The following is a 17,478-nucleotide window of genomic DNA, read 5'->3' on the forward strand; positions in this document are numbered from 1 at the left end:
TTTTTTGTTTTTCATTAGTATGTTATAGGTACATATAAACTTAAAATTCTTCCCCGCTTTCGCCCAATATACGACATAATGAGAAACCATTATCCACTGTAAAATACAACCAACTTTTGCAGTAGGTACCTGCTGACCTCCATTCTTACTTTACGTACCTAATCATTATAAGGAAAATTAGGCTATGTTGGCATGTTTTAGATATCTATATTGATGTAACCGTCATGTATGCAATTCCACAAAAAATGTTTGGCCCACTGTAGGTTTCTAATTACTTTGTAAATATTTTTTCCAATTTTTGGCCGTTGTTTTTAATTAATGGGCTTTATTTGTGAATTTGTAAATGTTATTTTCATTCATTCAGAAGTCACAAGGTTTACACGGATGCAATGGTCAGACTATCGGGCGAATGCAATTATTATGTTTCAGATCTAACTAATCAGTTTCAGAAAAATCAGATAGGTACATTGTTGCTATCTCACAAAACTCCTAAATGATTTTTGTGAGATAACTACTGTGATCTTTTGTCCGAATATTGCTTATGTATAATCAGTTAAGACGTATTATGAAATATTAAGTAATAGATCCGACTTTTATTTCAAATTTGTAATAGTAAAAATTGCAGCCATAAAGTCGGTTTACAACTTATGCACACAATTTTTTAGCACAGTTGCGAATATTACCAGCATAAAGTCGCATATCGTCCATTTTGAAGAAATTGTGAGTTTATATTTTATTTATTAATGATAAAGTATTTCTAGTAATGGTTAATGATAGGTACAGTTAAGTGTTAAATATTACAAAAACAACTGAAATTGTATCTCTAGTAGTTTAGAAATTATGACCCGATTTCCCTAGCATTTTTGTTTTGGCTCTCCTGAAAAGTAGCAAAAATCCACATCCGACCTTATGATACTAGAGTCGAGATATATAGATTTAGATTACCTTCCTATTGTTTATTATATCGGAATAAACGGTATTTCTAACTTTTGATTCAGAATATAAAACAATATTTTTCATAATCGTTTCAGCAGTCGAACCGTGTTGGTATTAATGATAAAAACACAAATTTATGATATTAAGTGCGAAACACGCGAGTATTATAAACATCATACAGTTTTAATTAAATATTGAGGTTGTAATAAATTATTCAACGGGACTTTCGCCGACATAATAGTCGCTGTTACTTTAACGCTGCTAAAGTCAAATAAAAACAACAATCAAAAACGAGAAATAAACATTTTGCAAGCGACATGATTTCTTTGAAAATTAATTCCAAGAAATTACAAAGACTGTACTCGTAAATCGCGATTCGATAACTTTATTGATTTGGAGAACAAAGAAACAGCGCAAGCTGAATGATATTACAGAAAAACGTAGTAAAAAGAATCGCAAATATTCAGCATGAATTTTCTTTTGTTCCAGATAATGCGCGCCAGCTTCATCGATGCTCTAGTGCCTTAAGGCAATATGAAAGTGAAGCGGGGTCTACACGTGAGGCTGATAGCCTTGTGTACCACGTGCATCCTGCTCCCCGCCATCGCCTGCCCCACCCAGTGCATATGCAAGTGGAAGAACGGCAAACGGTACGTCGAATGCACCGACAGAGACTTAAAGGCGATCCCCGACTCGTTAGACTCCGAGACTCAAGTCCTTGACTTCACCGGCAATGATCTGCAAGTTCTCCAAAAGGAAACCTTCCACAAACTAGGGCTGTTGGATTTACAGAAAATTTATCTGCAGAGATGTCGCCTGCAGAAAATCGATAACCATGCCTTCAGGGGACTCGCGAACCTAGTCGAGTTGGATCTCTCCAATAATTATATTACCGTCATCCCGTCGAACAACTTCGTATTTTTTCCATCTCTAATGAGGTTGTCGCTTAGCAACAATCCTATCACGAGCATAAAAATGCACTGCTTCCAGCATCTCTCGTACCTCAATACGTTAGAGCTGAGCAATTGCAAAATCGAGAACGTCGAGCCGGAAGCTTTCTCCGGACTGAAGCATTTGGAATGGCTGCGGCTGAACGGCAATAGATTATCCAACGTTCGAGGCGATAATTTATTTCCTGACACGCTGCGGGGCATCGATCTCCAAAACAATAATTGGAATTGCGATTGTAATTTGAGAGATTTACATAACTGGCTGTCGAATTTCAATATGCCACACGCGGTCGAGCCCATCTGCTCCCTACCTGAGCGTTTGAAAAAACGAACCATCACGAGCGTAAATGAATTCGATTTAGCTTGCCTGCCGAAACTGGCCCCTACCACTGTATATTTAGAAACGAACGTCGGGAACAACGTGAGCCTCGAGTGTATCGTGAAGGCCGTGCCGGAGGCCAAGCTACAGTGGTTCTATCAAGGACAGCTTATTCGGAATTATTCAACGTCCGCTGCGGAGCCTCATCACGTATTTTTCGTGGAGAGCGGTGTCATCGACAAGAAGAGTGAGTTGTATATTTTCAATATCGGGACCGATGATAACGGCACGTACTCCTGTATCGCGGAGAACTCCGCGGGGAAGGCTCGTGTGAACTATACCATAAAGATTCTAGTGAAAGAGGAGCCCGTAGTTATCGTGGTCACATTCCCTCATAGACATGTAGTGGTGATAATAACGATAGTATTTCTAATTATAGTATTATTAATAGCAATAATAGCAGTCGTATTATTAAAATTTAAAACGGACACGAGAAGCAGAAAGAAGAAAGAGAGCGGAAAGGATGTAGCGCTGTGCAATCAAATTTTACCGTCTAGTAGAAACAATGGATCGCTGCCCAAGAACAACGGGAGCGTTATAGTGAACGCTCATTCGCATCACGCTCTACATTACACGGTGCAGACAAACAGAGAGTACGAGCCGAGCGATGCGTACCAAAGCAATAATATGAAAGGCTTCGTCGACAGGAATCCTGACCTGATTAGCGACGCGGAAACAGTCGCTAACAACGCTCAGAATGAGAACACAGCACTCTCAGTGTACAAAGCGCAAACTGCCAACGACACTTTCCAAGAGGAGACAGCGTTTACCGCTCAAACCGCGCCGCGGCAAGTCACGTGGCAGGATCAACAGACGTTGACGAGCATGCCTCCCATTAGCATGCCGCCTAACGCTATGTACCAACATTCAGCCGACGTGCATCTCAACCCCGGCTGTTTCCTAGACGGTGACGGTTATCCTTACGACTACGGCCTTCCGAAACACCCTTGTCAACGACCGCCGCTTATGTCAAACTATTCCGTGGTCGGGCCGTTCTACCAAACTCTTCCCCACAATAGACCGAAAGGACAAAAGTTAGTATGCAAATTCGCAAAAGATAATGAGTTTAACGTGGCCGCGCCGACGTGTCCCAATTTCGAAGTATTTAACGGGACTAATGTTCGCCGTACTTTGGAGGGTTATCCGGTACCTCGAAACCGGCCAATCGCTTTCGTCGGGAACGGAACTGTGTATTATAACGAGGAATTCGTACCTTCGCCTCCTGAAGGTTACAAGACTGAGCCGATTCAGTGTTGTGCATCAACAGAGACGTGTTCAAACTGGAACCCGAAGGGAACTTGTGCCGTGATGGTGCCGATGGGGATGCCCGAAGGTCCTGGAAGGTGTTACCAAGTGGAAACTAGGTGTGTCGATACGCAGACGACGGACGCTCGCATGCCGGGAGAAGGGGCTGATAATGCGCTGAAACCACTGCCACAAGTATCAAACGCCAAATGTGCTTCAGATATCTGTTCGGAGAGCCCCGACGAGGGGTACGTGGGGGACGCGAACGACATCTGACGACGTCGTCGCAACGATAACGCGTAAACAGGGCAATTTAGACGCTACTAAAGTGATAAAGCGACTGAATATGAGAATAGAATTGTACATACGCTTACTGAGTATACACGGACAGAAAGTTTCTGTGTAATGTGCACAATCACTCGTATTAAGAATCAAATTCTGTACATCATGATGTTTTTATACATACTTATTTCTATTAATCCCGCAAATTTCTAATTCGCGTGGCCGCCATTTTAGTGACGTCAGCACTAGACTAAAGTTTCAAGCTGATGGCATATTTTTATTTCGGCTGATGTCAATATGACGTCATTGCGATGTTAATGAGACATGGTTCCAGCGCAATGGCAATTTGCGGGACTTATATTATATTTTTATAGGCGAATAAAATGTAAGCTTAGACGGTCCTATTCAAATCACCTATCATGTAAAAGTTAAAAATTATTTTGTAAAGAATAACTATAATCAACCTCTGAGTATTTAGATTTTTTATACAATCGAGTTTCTAGGAGAATGAATTTGTAAATTTGGTTAGTTTTCAGTAACGCCTTAATATTTCTCAAATCACTCTTAGTCACGAATACCTACCAATGCTCAAACCTTTTTGTATTTTATTTTTATACTACTTTTAATGATGTTTACACAATTTGCTTTATAATTTTAGCAGTTATTTTGTATCTAAAGGTGCTGATAGACTTGAGCATGCACATGTAACAGAACATCGAGCATTCACCGTTTTTATTTTTGACGAACTGAACAACGAGCCGAGCCAAGCATAGAGCCAAATATTGCTACGAACATCTTGAGAATTCTAGCGAACGCTCTATTCGATGCTCGTCAATTCTTCGTGAAGATTCTTCGTGAAGATCGCTGGAGAGCAATAGGGAATGACAGAAGCTTGGCTCGGCAAAAAGCTCCAAGCAAATCTGCTCGCTAGAATGCTCGCCAGAACGCTCGCTAGAATACTCGCCAGAACGCTCGATAGAATGCTCGCTAAAATGTTCTCGTATTTTTCTGTCATGTAACATTCGCACGAATGCTCAAGTCTATCAGCACATTTAGGCTTCTTGAACTAACTGAGAAATTGTGTGCCAATTTAAATGCTCATTTTAAATAGGGTATAAGTTTACGAATCATTACAATATTTTGTGAACTATTCGGAATCGATCCTTGATAATGACATAACGTAAAGTAGCGTACAAATGGCTATACCGTAAAGCAACATTGTAATCAATTCTAATCATTAGTGATCATGCTGCTCTTTCATCTTAACGTTATTACGTTTACGATTATATAGCAGCAGCAAAAAGTACCTACGTACGTTTTAAAACAAATATAATGCACTTCATTTTCGCGCGCCAATTGCTAATAAATTTCGAAATAACTTCATTAAATGAGTCGTTTTATGAGACTCGTAAAACTTTGACGTTTGAGGGTTGCTATACTCATAGTCGGCTCGGCACAATTGAACGATATTAACGAATATAATGTGTATAATAATGTTCGACAAAAGGGATGTTTGTCCTGCCCGCACATACATATACTCGGCTCGGTTCGGCTTTAAGCGACAAACTGGGTGAGAAATCAAACAAACATGTGTTAAGCATTAAAAGCCAAACGGAGTTTCAATAAACCTGACTGAAAGTTGGACATAATTGACCAAGCGAAGTGAGGTCTCCGAATATACTTGGGTGAATTTGCTCTTTTCCATCTATCTGTCTGACTGTCTGTCTGGAAAAGCTTTATGTTCGCTGTTTGTTTAGACCTATATTTAGTCCTGACGTGTATCTCAAAAACGGCCTTACATACAAAACTGTAACTTATGTACTTAATCATATTCTGAAATTAAACAACAAATATTTACTAATATTGCGTCAATTCCCAAATAAAAAAAAAAAAAAAAAATATTTTGTAGAAGTTATATTTGGTCAGTTTTGTTGTTCAATAAGAATTGCCAAATCGAATGTGTCGAGCCGACTATGTGTATAGCAACTCTGACGTTTTAATAAACGACTCCAAGGGCCATAAAGGGGCTCTAAATCACAAACGAAAATACAACTCTCTCGTCTAAATTTAATAAACTGTAATAAACGCTCAATTTACGTTTTTGGAAGTGCGTGGAAATGGGAAATCGAGTTTTGTCGTATATTTTCAGAACCTACACAATTTGATTTGGTATCGAACTCAATACATTAATACTAATTTTATTTTCTTTATGTATTTTTGTTTGTCACATCCGCCATTTTGAATTTGTCATGACGGCACTTCACTCTGCTGCAAAATGTGCACTGAGCCTAGATAATATTACCTATGTGCGAGCGTTTGCTGTTTATATACCTACCTATAGTTTTAATCATATACCTATAAGTTTTACCTAATTATAATTATTTACCATTTTTTGATTATTATACTACGACCAAAGAAACACCAAATTCTGTACAACTCGATAAAGCCAAAACTTTGCTACTCTAGCGTTTTGCGATTCTGTAATTTTTGATCCCTGACTATCTAATACGCCCCGTTTGGCTGCAATCGTACTTGATAGTAAGTGATATTCAGCTCCTTAGCATTTTGGAGGAGGTGCGACGCACACATGGGTATGTTATAGTAGCAAAGTAACGCCTGCTTCTATACAAAATACCATAACTTTTGAGCCACTTGAGATCATCATTTCACCTAGTTGGGCTCTTCAAACGCTGTCTTCGATATATAGTCGAAATTCAAGCATCATGAGAGGCACCCTCTAATGTCGTCATTTGACTTTTACGGGTGTTGCGGTTTTTGCGGCCGTACAAAATCCTTAAAATTGTAGTAAAGTTTCGGTTTTATATTACGTTTAACATTATAGAGCTATAAAATTCTTCGATTTTCTACGTACTAATAAAATAAAAAAGTAATAAATTTTCATAATCTAAGTAACGGCGGTTACGCACTCATCCGATCCGAGTCCGTGAAAATACGTTCCTTTTTGTTTTGTATGGGAGCTTATGACATAATTATGTCGTAGATCGTAGATAATCGCTGGTATTGTCACGGATGACGGATAGAACTCGGATGACGGAGTGCGTAATCGCCGTAAGTAAGTAGAATCTAACCTTGTACATAGTTTGTAAATATTAGATTTTACTACAAAATACTTCCTAATGGAATGTAATATGTAAGTGTTCGGATATTTTGCAACATCAAACACTTTCAAACTGAACTGTTCAAATCAAAATATCCTCATAAAATTGTAAACTATTTCTAGTAAAATTCGCTGTAAAAATACTGAAAATTTACGAATTTTTTTACTATGACTTTTCTAAACGGGAAATTGGAAGTTTTTTGTCATGTACGCTTAGTACGAGATTTCATGTCTCACCAACGTTGATAGTATTCGAGTGTCGAAACACTTCTGCGTTATGGTAAACTGGATCTTAATAGCCTTGTTTTAAAGCTCAAGTTTGTCTACACATCTACAACTAGCGCTCCAAGCGGAAACGTTGCGAAATTTAAATCAGTGGCATTGAATTTTTGACATCAATTCAAAGATCTTTAGGTCCATTTTACTTTGACGTTATTGTGTTTCGAATCTCGAATTCTAGCAACGTTGGTGTGGTGAGACGTAAAATCTTATACTAAGCGTACTGAACATTAATCTTTATTGAAGTATAAATATAAGACACAAAAAAAAAACATTTTAAATAGAGATTCTGCAATAACTTTAACTTCGAAAAGTGTTGTAAATCATCATCCATAATATATTATTATGCCATTTAGATAAATATAGTGTCCAAAGTGGAAAAAATAATATGTTTACTTTTACTGAAAGCATACCCCAGACTTCGTTTTATGTTGCAAAATGTCGGAAATGTCGGATCATAGAGAAACTAAGGCGCCATCCACACGAACGAGAGTTTGCTACCATCTTTTATAATAAAGTCCAGGGATACGTCTAGCAAAATTCCGCCGTGCGTTTTCCCGCATACTTTACAATGTTAGATAATGCTATGACTTATGGTATATCAGCCGTATCCCGTCCTGTCTACTGATTCTCTCAGTGTCGGATACTGATTGTTAGCCACCAAGCTTATTTGACATTTATTTTTAACTAGCTGATACCCGCGATTAATCCGCGTTGAATTAAGAGTTTTATAAATCCCGTGGGAACACTTTGATTTTCCGAGATTAAAGTAGCCTAAGTCACTCTCTAGGCCTTAAAATCTTGAACTAAAATTGTAACTTAAAATAACTGTGTATCGAAGTTTAATGTCGTAATATTATGATTTATAAATAATGTACAAATGTTATATTTTGCAATGCCCTGACGGGGCTTCATGTTGTAATATTGTAATATTATATATGTTATGATGTAAGACATGAATGCAAATAAATAAAGAATAAGAATAAACACGTCGATCAGTTGCTCCGTTCCGACGTGATTGAAGGACAAACCAACAAACAAACACATCGCATTTACAATAATGGGTACTGATCACTCAGTGAAGCAGTAATGTAGACAAATTGTGTTGTACAAAATGATTAAAATCATTAGCAATGTAGATCCAACTACTGTCAATTAATAAGCTCGTCGGTGGCTATCATTCAGTGTTAGACACTGAGTTAGCGTCACCCCGCTGGTCTAAACTAAATCGACCCTTACTCTCGTCTGTGTGTAGGGTGCCGTAAAATCGATATCAGGGTATCTCCCTCGAAATAGAAACGTTGGTGGCTGGCACTTGTTTCCCAACAGTCTATTTTTTGCGCTATCCGCTTCGATTCCTCGATTTTGACGCTTTCATAAAGGTCGTCGAAAAATTTTAAGGCTCATTTTTATTGGACGGTGTCTGTGCCGTTGCTCTGGCGAATTCTATCACCTGGTGAATTTCATTGATCACTACACTGCTAACTCAAAATAAGAAGTGCCGATACAATGCATACATTTTTTTATTTTTTTTGTTCAGATACAAGTTAGCCCTTGACTGCAATCTCACCTGGTGGTAAGTGATGATGCAGTCTAAGATGATAGCGGGCTAACCTGGAAGGGGTATGGCAGTTTTTATTAAACCCATACCCCTTTGGTTTCTACACGGCATCGTACCGGAACGCTAAATCGCTTGGCGGCACGGCTTTGCCGGTAGGGTGGTAACTAGCCACGGCCGAAGCCTCCCACCAGACCAGACCAGAAATTCAGAAATTATAAAATTCCAAACCCCTGCCAGGAATCGAACCCGGGACCTCCCACTATTAAGACCACAGCCCTCACCACTGCGCCAGGGAGGTCGTCAAAATACATTTTGAGATCTCACTCATCATTGTACCTACGTGTATTACTTTCTATAATTTAGTAAGCAATTTTTGTCACCTACTTACTTTGGTACTAAAATTCGGCTCTACTAAAGCAGAATTCTTAGTTTCGTATTTAAAATTCTTAGTTTCGTATTTAAAATTCTTAGTTTCGTATTTAAAATTCTTAGTTTCGTATTTAGAATTCTTAGTTTAGTATTTAACGAATAAGTATGTACAAGTTTATAATAACCAACTGCTCTGTAAGTGTATTAACAAAGTTCACAATAATATAATATTCACGAAGCAAACTTCAAATAGTTCCACGTTATCTACTTAGTACGCGACAAGTCGAGTTGGCTATCAGGGTGTGAGGCAGGGACTCTGCACACCCGGACGTCACCCGTGCTTGGTCGCGGGGCAGTGTGCGGGGCGTCGCCACCCCGATTGCAATCTCGACCTGTCGCATAGTTACTGTACTCGTTGTGAAAGAAGTGCCAGAACAACCTATAGGGAAATATTATACATAACGTGTCTATCTTTTGTAAGAAAGTTTTGTTTGTTTTCTTTTTCAAATAGCAAGTCCCTTTTGGCACATTTGTCAACTCAAATAAATCTTCTTACCGAAACAATGATTATGAATTCGCGAGCAAAGAATTCGGGGAGTTTTTGTTTCAAGTTTTAACAGCCGTACTCAGAGTCGCTTAATCGTTACTTAAGATTGAGTTAAACGAGATAGAGCTATATCTCTTACATAAATCTGAGCGACTCTGAGTGCGGCGATAAGAGTCTTTGCTCGCGGATTTACTTACACATTTCAAAATAGATGTATGTACCTCATAACTTCCTTAGCATTGTTAATTTCAGTTTATAAGTAGTTTAGTTGTAATATTATTTAGTAAAAGGAACTTCTAATTAAAATTGAAGTAAACAGCACAGCCAATTTTAATTTTAATTAATTTCTCTAATTAAATGTCTGATAAAATATCGAGTAAGTATGTATTCTATCTCATCTGACGTATTATAACGGTATACCCACAACTTTTAGCGTGGCGGCGAGCGGAGCGGGGAGCTGCGCGGCGCGCGGTAAAATAATTGCAAAACAATGTAAGGGAGTTATAGAATATAGCACGATATTATAATATTATTATTCTTTCGTTTTAGTCGCTCGCCTCGCCGCGCTATGTTACCGGTCATACCGAAAAGTTAATAGGCAGGCCTAAAAGTTGTTTTACGATGAAGCAACAACGTGCAACAATGTGGCATGCTAAAAATGGAAATATTAATTTTGCGGCTGCTTGTCTATTTTATGCTGACAAAACATCATGCTATAAAATTGGAATATTACGGTACGATGACGGATTGAGGCTGATGATTTTTGCTAGATTTTAAATTATATTATTATACCAATTGACTTTTTGGCATGCCACAATGGTGCACTATGTTTCTCTTAATTGTGAAACTCGATGTTCTATCAAATGTTTGATATGGGGAGTAAAATAATAAAAAGCTACTCAATTTTTGGAGCATACATATAAGTGTATCTTTATGGTAATGTTTATGCCAAAGGAGACTTCCTGTTTGTAAGAGGCAATATTTTCTTTTATCGCGTTTTATGTACTTATAGCAATAAATAATCGTTGACCCCACATACGTCGTGCAGTCAGAAGTTGTTATAATATTCTCTATGATATAAAATCAAAGTTATGGCTGACCCGAATTTATTAGTCGCAAGTTTAGTAATACTTATAGAGTTGTTTGTACAGTTCAGATGTCATGTTGATTTCGTTTTATTAATTTTGTTAGTATCTTTCAGCTCACAAGTATTAATACCTATTTAAAACGTACTTTTGATATTATTTCGGATCCTATACTTAGGCACTTATAATCCTACCCATCGAACTGATCAGTGACGCTAATAAGAACCTCTGAGCCTTCTTTCAGTTCAAAACCAATAATATGAGATTTTGAGATTTAGACAATGTTTTTTTGTGGCCATAGTTCTCATAACTGAAGTGGCGGTGGTCTGACCATGCTTGTCGTATGGCCGATGACCGTTGGAGCCGCAAAGTCAGAGCTAGCGCACACTACGGTGTGGTGAGTTGCGGTGCGTTTTAAAATCCGCAAATTTGAATTTTAATCTATCAAAATCCGGTGCGGAATTAATTCCACAGTGCGGCGCACTGCTATGCAGTTCTATATTTCACAGATTTTGCGGGAAAAAAACGTACTGAAATTTACCGTGGTGCGCGCTAGCTCGTACTCCTTGAGTGGAGACCTACGTATTAGTAAGCGTTGCGTGGCACGCCTTCCCGTCCCGGGTTCGACTCGTGACAGGAGTTTGAAATTTTATAATTTCTAAATTCCTGGTCTGGTCTGGTGGGAGGCTTCGGCCGTGGCTAGTTACCACCCTACCGGCAAAGCCGTGCTGCCAAGCGATTATTCGTTCCGGTACGATACCGTGTAAAAACCAAAGGGGGAAGTGTTTAATAAAAACTACCATAATATCCCTTCCAGGTTAGCCCGCTTCCATATTAGACTGCATACTCATTCACCACCAGGTGAGATTGCAGTCAAGGGCTAACTTGTATCTGAATTTAAAAAATAGTGACGATGATGGCTCTGAAATTGATAATTAAAATTATGATGTTAATATTTAAAGATAATAATGATTTCCGAAACATTTTGTAGTTTATGCTTTAAAACAAATTGATGCATTAATAATATTTTAATTACATCACATTCGTTAGTTCATTCAAACCGCATTATGTCGATGTTTACTTACTTAATATGAAGTAAATATTTTAAATTAATTATTTATTATCGTATCGAAAGCAATTAAAATAGATCATTTGTTTCGCTGTTCATAAAATATGATTAAATTCATTTAAGGGTATGCTCACACTGCGAAATTAACCACGCGATTTTTTCGCCAGAACTCGTTCGCGCGTATTATTTTCGCGAGTGCGTACAGTTTTATCCAATTTCTATATTTCACAGAATTCTGCAGATAGAATAGCGCGGTGAAAATTTGCAGTGCAGTCTTACCTTATCGTTCACTGGATACAATATCGCCGCAACAACGTAATCATTTTTATAGTCCGTACAGAATGACTTCTCATGCGCCATTTTAGATCTATGGCTCACCTTTAAAATAAGGACAAAATCGTACTTTGACAAGGGCAAACTAAGTTAAAATGGCGCGTGAAAAGTCATTTTTTTACGTATCTATTATATATTTTATATCGTCATCTCGTTTTTACCACTTCTATACCTATTTCAAATTCTGTGGTGTGACGGTTAAGATCTTTAATATACGTCATTAAATTTTATTTACCTAACGTTGACTAAACACGTGAGTACAGCCGGGTGTGAGATATTATGTATAAATTTTATACATATATTGGAAACCGCTGCTGACTGCACACGTCCCAAAAAACAATTTATAAATTTCATAAAAGCAGACTGGATAGATTTTTCGATATAAATAGCACAATATCACAGTGTTACTCTTAGTGAAAAAAAAAAAACAAATTGTAGATGTGCATGACTTTGGAATAAAAAGTGTATTTTTATAAACGTCTTTTATTTCACCCGAGAAGAAAAAGGCCTTTGTTGACTTCCATACAAAATTGTAAGTTATTTTTATTTCTTTGTTGTTGTTTCTTTGATGTTTCTTCTTACAATTGACCCTGCGCTTGACTTATTTTGTTTTATAAATATTCAGTAAGTATTTTATAGTTCAGAGTCACAAACACTTTTTAATTTATACATTTGCATACTCAATTCGATTGCTCGCAAGTGTATTTTATTCAAACAGTAATTATTATTATTAATTATACAATTGTATTAATAATTATATCATTATCTAAATATATAAAAGGAAAAGGTGACTGTCTGATCTATCAACGCACAGCTCAAACTACTGGACGGATCGGGCTGAAATTTGGCATGCAGATAGCTTTTATGACGTAGGCATCCGCTACGAAAGAATTTTTGAAAATTCAACCCCTAAGGGGGTGAAATAGGGATTTGAAATTTGACTAGTCCACGCGGACGAAGTCGCAAGCATAAGCTATTTATTATAAATGCTAAAGTGTATCTGGCTTTCATGGTCCAACAGTTTAACCGATTTTGATGAAATCTGGTAAGTACAGAGTTAGCCTATCCCGGGAAAGAACATAATTTTTTAACTCGGAAAATGACAGAGTTCCCATTAAAACCCATCCGTTAAACCAATTTTGATGAAATTAGGTAGGTACAGAGATAGCTGCATCCGGGAATTGACATAAGCAACTTTTTATCCCGGGATATCAAAGAATTCCCACAGGATTTCAAAAAACTCTAAATCCACACCGACGAAGTCGCGGGCATCATCTCATCATCATCATGATCAACCCATCGCCGGCTCACCACAGAGCACGGGTCTCCTCTCAGAGTGAGAAGGGTTTTCGCCATAGTCTACCACGCTGGCCATGTGCGGATTGGTAGACCTAGGCATACATATACCTAAACAGCATAGACCTTTAAGCAGCCATAAAGCAAATTAAGAAGAAGAAGACCTTTAAGCAGCCTTTCGAGTGTCGAGTAAGTTTCTCCCAGATTGTCTGGGCAATCCTATGTACGTGGCTTTGAACTAAAACACAAGGACTAAATTCATATGTTGAGGGTACAAAATGTCTGAATGAAATGTAAAATCAATACCGTAGTAAACCGTAAATAACTACGTGGGACGGCGTTTGTACCGTTTTGACACACTTAAGCCTGAGGCACACATACTGCGTGCCGGAAACTGCACAAAAAGAAGTTAAGCCACAGTTTAAAAAAATATTATTATTATTGCGTCATAGGCTTTCGCTTGACGACAATCATGCCTAAAAAGCCAATGATAAGGTCTAGGTTGGAGCACGCTTGCCTAGAAGACGCATAATATGTTCACTCATGCTTTGAAGATATTTAGGAACGTGGCAGAAAACACGGAAGGTCATTCAACATCTTAGCGATTCGTATCAGAAACGTTAAGCAAAAACGTTTTATGTTTTATCTAGCTCGAAGCTTTAATTATTTTTTTTTTAATTGATCACGTAAATTTCAATAATACATTTTAAAATAAACAGTTCGCCATCCTCTAGAAACTGTTAAAGTTTATGTGAGGATGGCGAGTTCGCGTTATACAAATTTAATAAAATCTAGGTAAAAAACTGTTATAAAAATAAAAGCTGTTAATTAGTGCATATTTATAATGTTTACGTAATTCATCGTCATCAGCCTGTCGACTTCCACTGTTAGACATAGGCCTTCCATAAAGAGCCCCACTACATACATAAAAGTTAGGTATGTCTCGTACGATGGAACGGAACACTTCGTCTGAAAGTCCGACTCGCACTTGACCGGTTTATTTTATTTTATCGATCTACCAGCGCGTGGGTGTAATCATACCCACTGGCAAGTGATAATGCAGCCTAAGATAGGCAAGATGCCTATTTACTCTTGACTTAAAGGTAGTGGAAGGAAAAGCTGATGCCAGAAGTGCGTTCCATATCTTAGCGGTTTGAATTAGAAACGAGGAGGCAAATCGCTTCGTACGTGTCCGTGTAATTTTGACCAAGTGTGGCAATCGTATAAAAAAGGTACAGTACGTGACAGAACTTAACTAAAGAACTATAGTCAAGAACTATATGACATTTTGTCCGTTTCAACGACAGAAACAATGCTCTACAAATCTGCTATCTCCTTCTAAAGGTCAGCACATTACTTTCTGCCACGTACTGTACGTTGCAATCGCGCTACGCTGCCGTGACGCGTTCTGTTTATATCAGCCTTTATTTTGTCAGATTTCACTCGCAGTGGCCGGTAATGGCTGCTACATTTTCTAGACTATCTTAGGTATCTATTTTTAAATAAATGGAGCGTCCTTGCGAGTTGATTTGTTCTCAGCGAAAATACATTAGGTACCTACTGTGTTCGGCAGAATAATATGAAGGAGAATGTTATTTTGTCCCAGAAATTGCCGCACTTTGCGGAAGAAAAAATATCTCAAACTAGCTTATGCTCGCGACTTCGTCCGCGTGGACTACAAAATTTCAAAACCCTATTTCACCCCCTTAGAAGTTGAATTTTCAAAAATCCTTTCTTAGTGGATGCCTACGTCATAATAGCTATCTGCACGCCAAATTTCAGCCTGATCCGTCCAGTAGTTTGAGCTGTGTGTTGATAGATCAGTCAGTCAGTCATTCAGTCAGTCACCTTTTCCTTTTATATATATAGTCAAAAATCCTTTCTTAGCGGATGCCTACGTCATAATAGCTATCTGCACGCCAAATTTCAGCCCGATCCGTCCAGTAGTTTGAGCTGTGTGTTGATAGATCAGTCAGTCAGTCAGTCAGCCATTCAGTCAGACAGTCAGTCAGTCAGTCACCTTTTCCTTTTATATATATAGATACAGTGCAGGATTGGCAACACATTGGTGTTACTACTACTTGTAATCTAATCTAATTCCTTCGGACAAAGACTTCGTATAATTATGATAGAACTTCACTTACAGGTAAGTTCGTTTAATCATTAATTATTATATTATTATAAAAGGCTTCACCTGTGCATTCTAAAACAGATTTTTATGTACCTATCATAGTTTTTGAATTATCGTGCAAAATGTCGATAAAATACGATTGTAGTACGGAAACCTCAGTGCGCGAGTCTGACTCCCACTTGGCTGGTTTTTTGGAAACCTATAACCTATATAAGCTATAGGTAGGTTCACTAAAGAGACACATAGACCTGTAATCAATAAAAAAGCCCATAAAGATTCATGCTCGTCTGTGGCATCCCCAGCCAGATATACGTAATTACTTAGCCGTTTTTACCCCCCCCCCCCCCCCCCCCTTCCCCCACTGGGCACTGTGCCTCGGCTTCGATCTGATTTTACGACTGCTATTCTGTACATAACATGATGCATTATTTTCACAGAATCTTCTTTGTTTTTAGGGTTCCGTACCTCAAAAAAAAGGAACCCTTATAGGATAACTTCGTTGTCTCTGTCAAGAAACCTATAGAGTACTTCCGGTTGACCTAGAGTCATGAAAGGTAGGTTGGTAGGTTTTTAGGGTTCCGTACCTCAAAAGGAAAAACGGAACCCTTATAGGATCACTTTGTTGTCTGTCTGTCTGTCTGTCAAGAAACCTACAGGGTACTTCCCGTTGACCTAGAATCATGAAATTTGGCAGGTAGGTAGATCTTATAGTTGACATTTGGGGAAAAATCTGAAAACCGTGAATTTAGGGTTAGATCACACAAAAAAAATTAAATTGTGGTCATGAACTAATAATTGTGTTTTCAATTTTCTAAGTAAGTTATCTAAATCAAGTGGGGTATCATATGAAAGGTCTTCACCTGTGTATTCTATAACAGATTTTTATTAATTATGATAGAACTTCACTTACAGGTAAGTTTGTTTAGTCATTAATTATTATATTACAAAAAGGCTTCACCTGTGCATTCTAAAACAGATTTTTGTGTATCATAGTTTTTGAATTATCCTGCAAAATGTCGAAAAAATACGACTGTAGTACGGAACCCTCATTGCGCGAGCCTGACTCGCACTTGGCCGGTTTTTTTAAAGAATATTAGCCATGTTAAACGACTTATTTTCCCCTTTCCTCTCCAACTAAGCGTCAAGCTTGTGCTAGGAGTAGGTACGACAATAGTGCAACGGCGGAGTTGAACCGTCGACCTTTTTCGGTTTTCAATCCACTCCTTTATCTGTTGAGCTATTGAGGTAGTGGGCTGATGCCAGTGATTTTGAAGCCTTGACGTTTTGTTTCAAGTTCCCTAACTGTCATGAACTGTGGTGTACGTGTAAACTAGTAAACACCCCGCGTCGTTACGACGTCGTCAAAATATAATCTAAGTCCCGTCTGGTTTGTAAATGCATAAGCAAAGTTTAAAGTTTATTCATGTTGGCCAACTTGGGCGCCAAACTTTGCTACGCTGCGCTGTCACGAATAAGCCAGAAGATGCTACGGGCAAATAGTATGTTAAGATGAGCTTATTATGTAAACTAAGAAATATTTCGGGTGGTAAAACTACTTAATTATTTTTTTGAAATTGAAATCTTTTTTCCACATACATGCAAACCATGAAACCAATTCACTTCGGCAGTGTTTCCACTATGATTTCAACATGGGGTTACTCAAGAGGCAGATCAACAAATTCTTTAAAACAAATTGGCGGCCACTTTGGTGCTCCAAAGCGTGTATAAATAAATACTCGTATCATTTTCTTTAACGCTGAAGGAAAACATCGTGAGGAAACCTGCATGCCTTAGAAATCTCCATAATGTTCTTAAAGGAGTGTGAAGTCTACCAATGCCAGCGTGGTAGACTATGGCCAAACCCTTCTCACTCTGAGAGGAGACCCGTGCTCTGCAGT

At 38.2% G+C, this 17,478-nt stretch overlaps 1 protein-coding gene across 2 annotated transcripts in view; it reads left to right on the top strand.

Annotated features, from left to right (window-relative positions):
• Positions 1-12,630, top strand: part of kek2 (kekkon 2) — a 108,874-nt gene extending 96,244 nt beyond the window's left edge. The window contains exons 2-3 of one of the 2 annotated variants that reach the window (XR_011237025.1): positions 1,426-6,710; positions 6,871-12,630. Coding sequence is in view for 1 of the 2 variants with exons in the window: in XM_034971018.2 (XP_034826909.1) it covers positions 1,471-3,786 (2,316 nt within the window). In the remaining variant the exon portion in view is untranslated. Of the gene's footprint in view, positions 1-1,425 lie in introns of both variants that reach the window. The other variant, XM_034971018.2, reaches the window with a different exon arrangement.
• The last annotated feature ends 4,848 nt before the right edge of the window (positions 12,631-17,478 follow it).

Source organism: Maniola hyperantus, chromosome 8, assembly GCF_902806685.2.
Source record: "Maniola hyperantus chromosome 8, iAphHyp1.2, whole genome shotgun sequence".
NCBI classification, from domain to species: domain Eukaryota; kingdom Metazoa; phylum Arthropoda; class Insecta; order Lepidoptera; family Nymphalidae; genus Maniola; species Maniola hyperantus.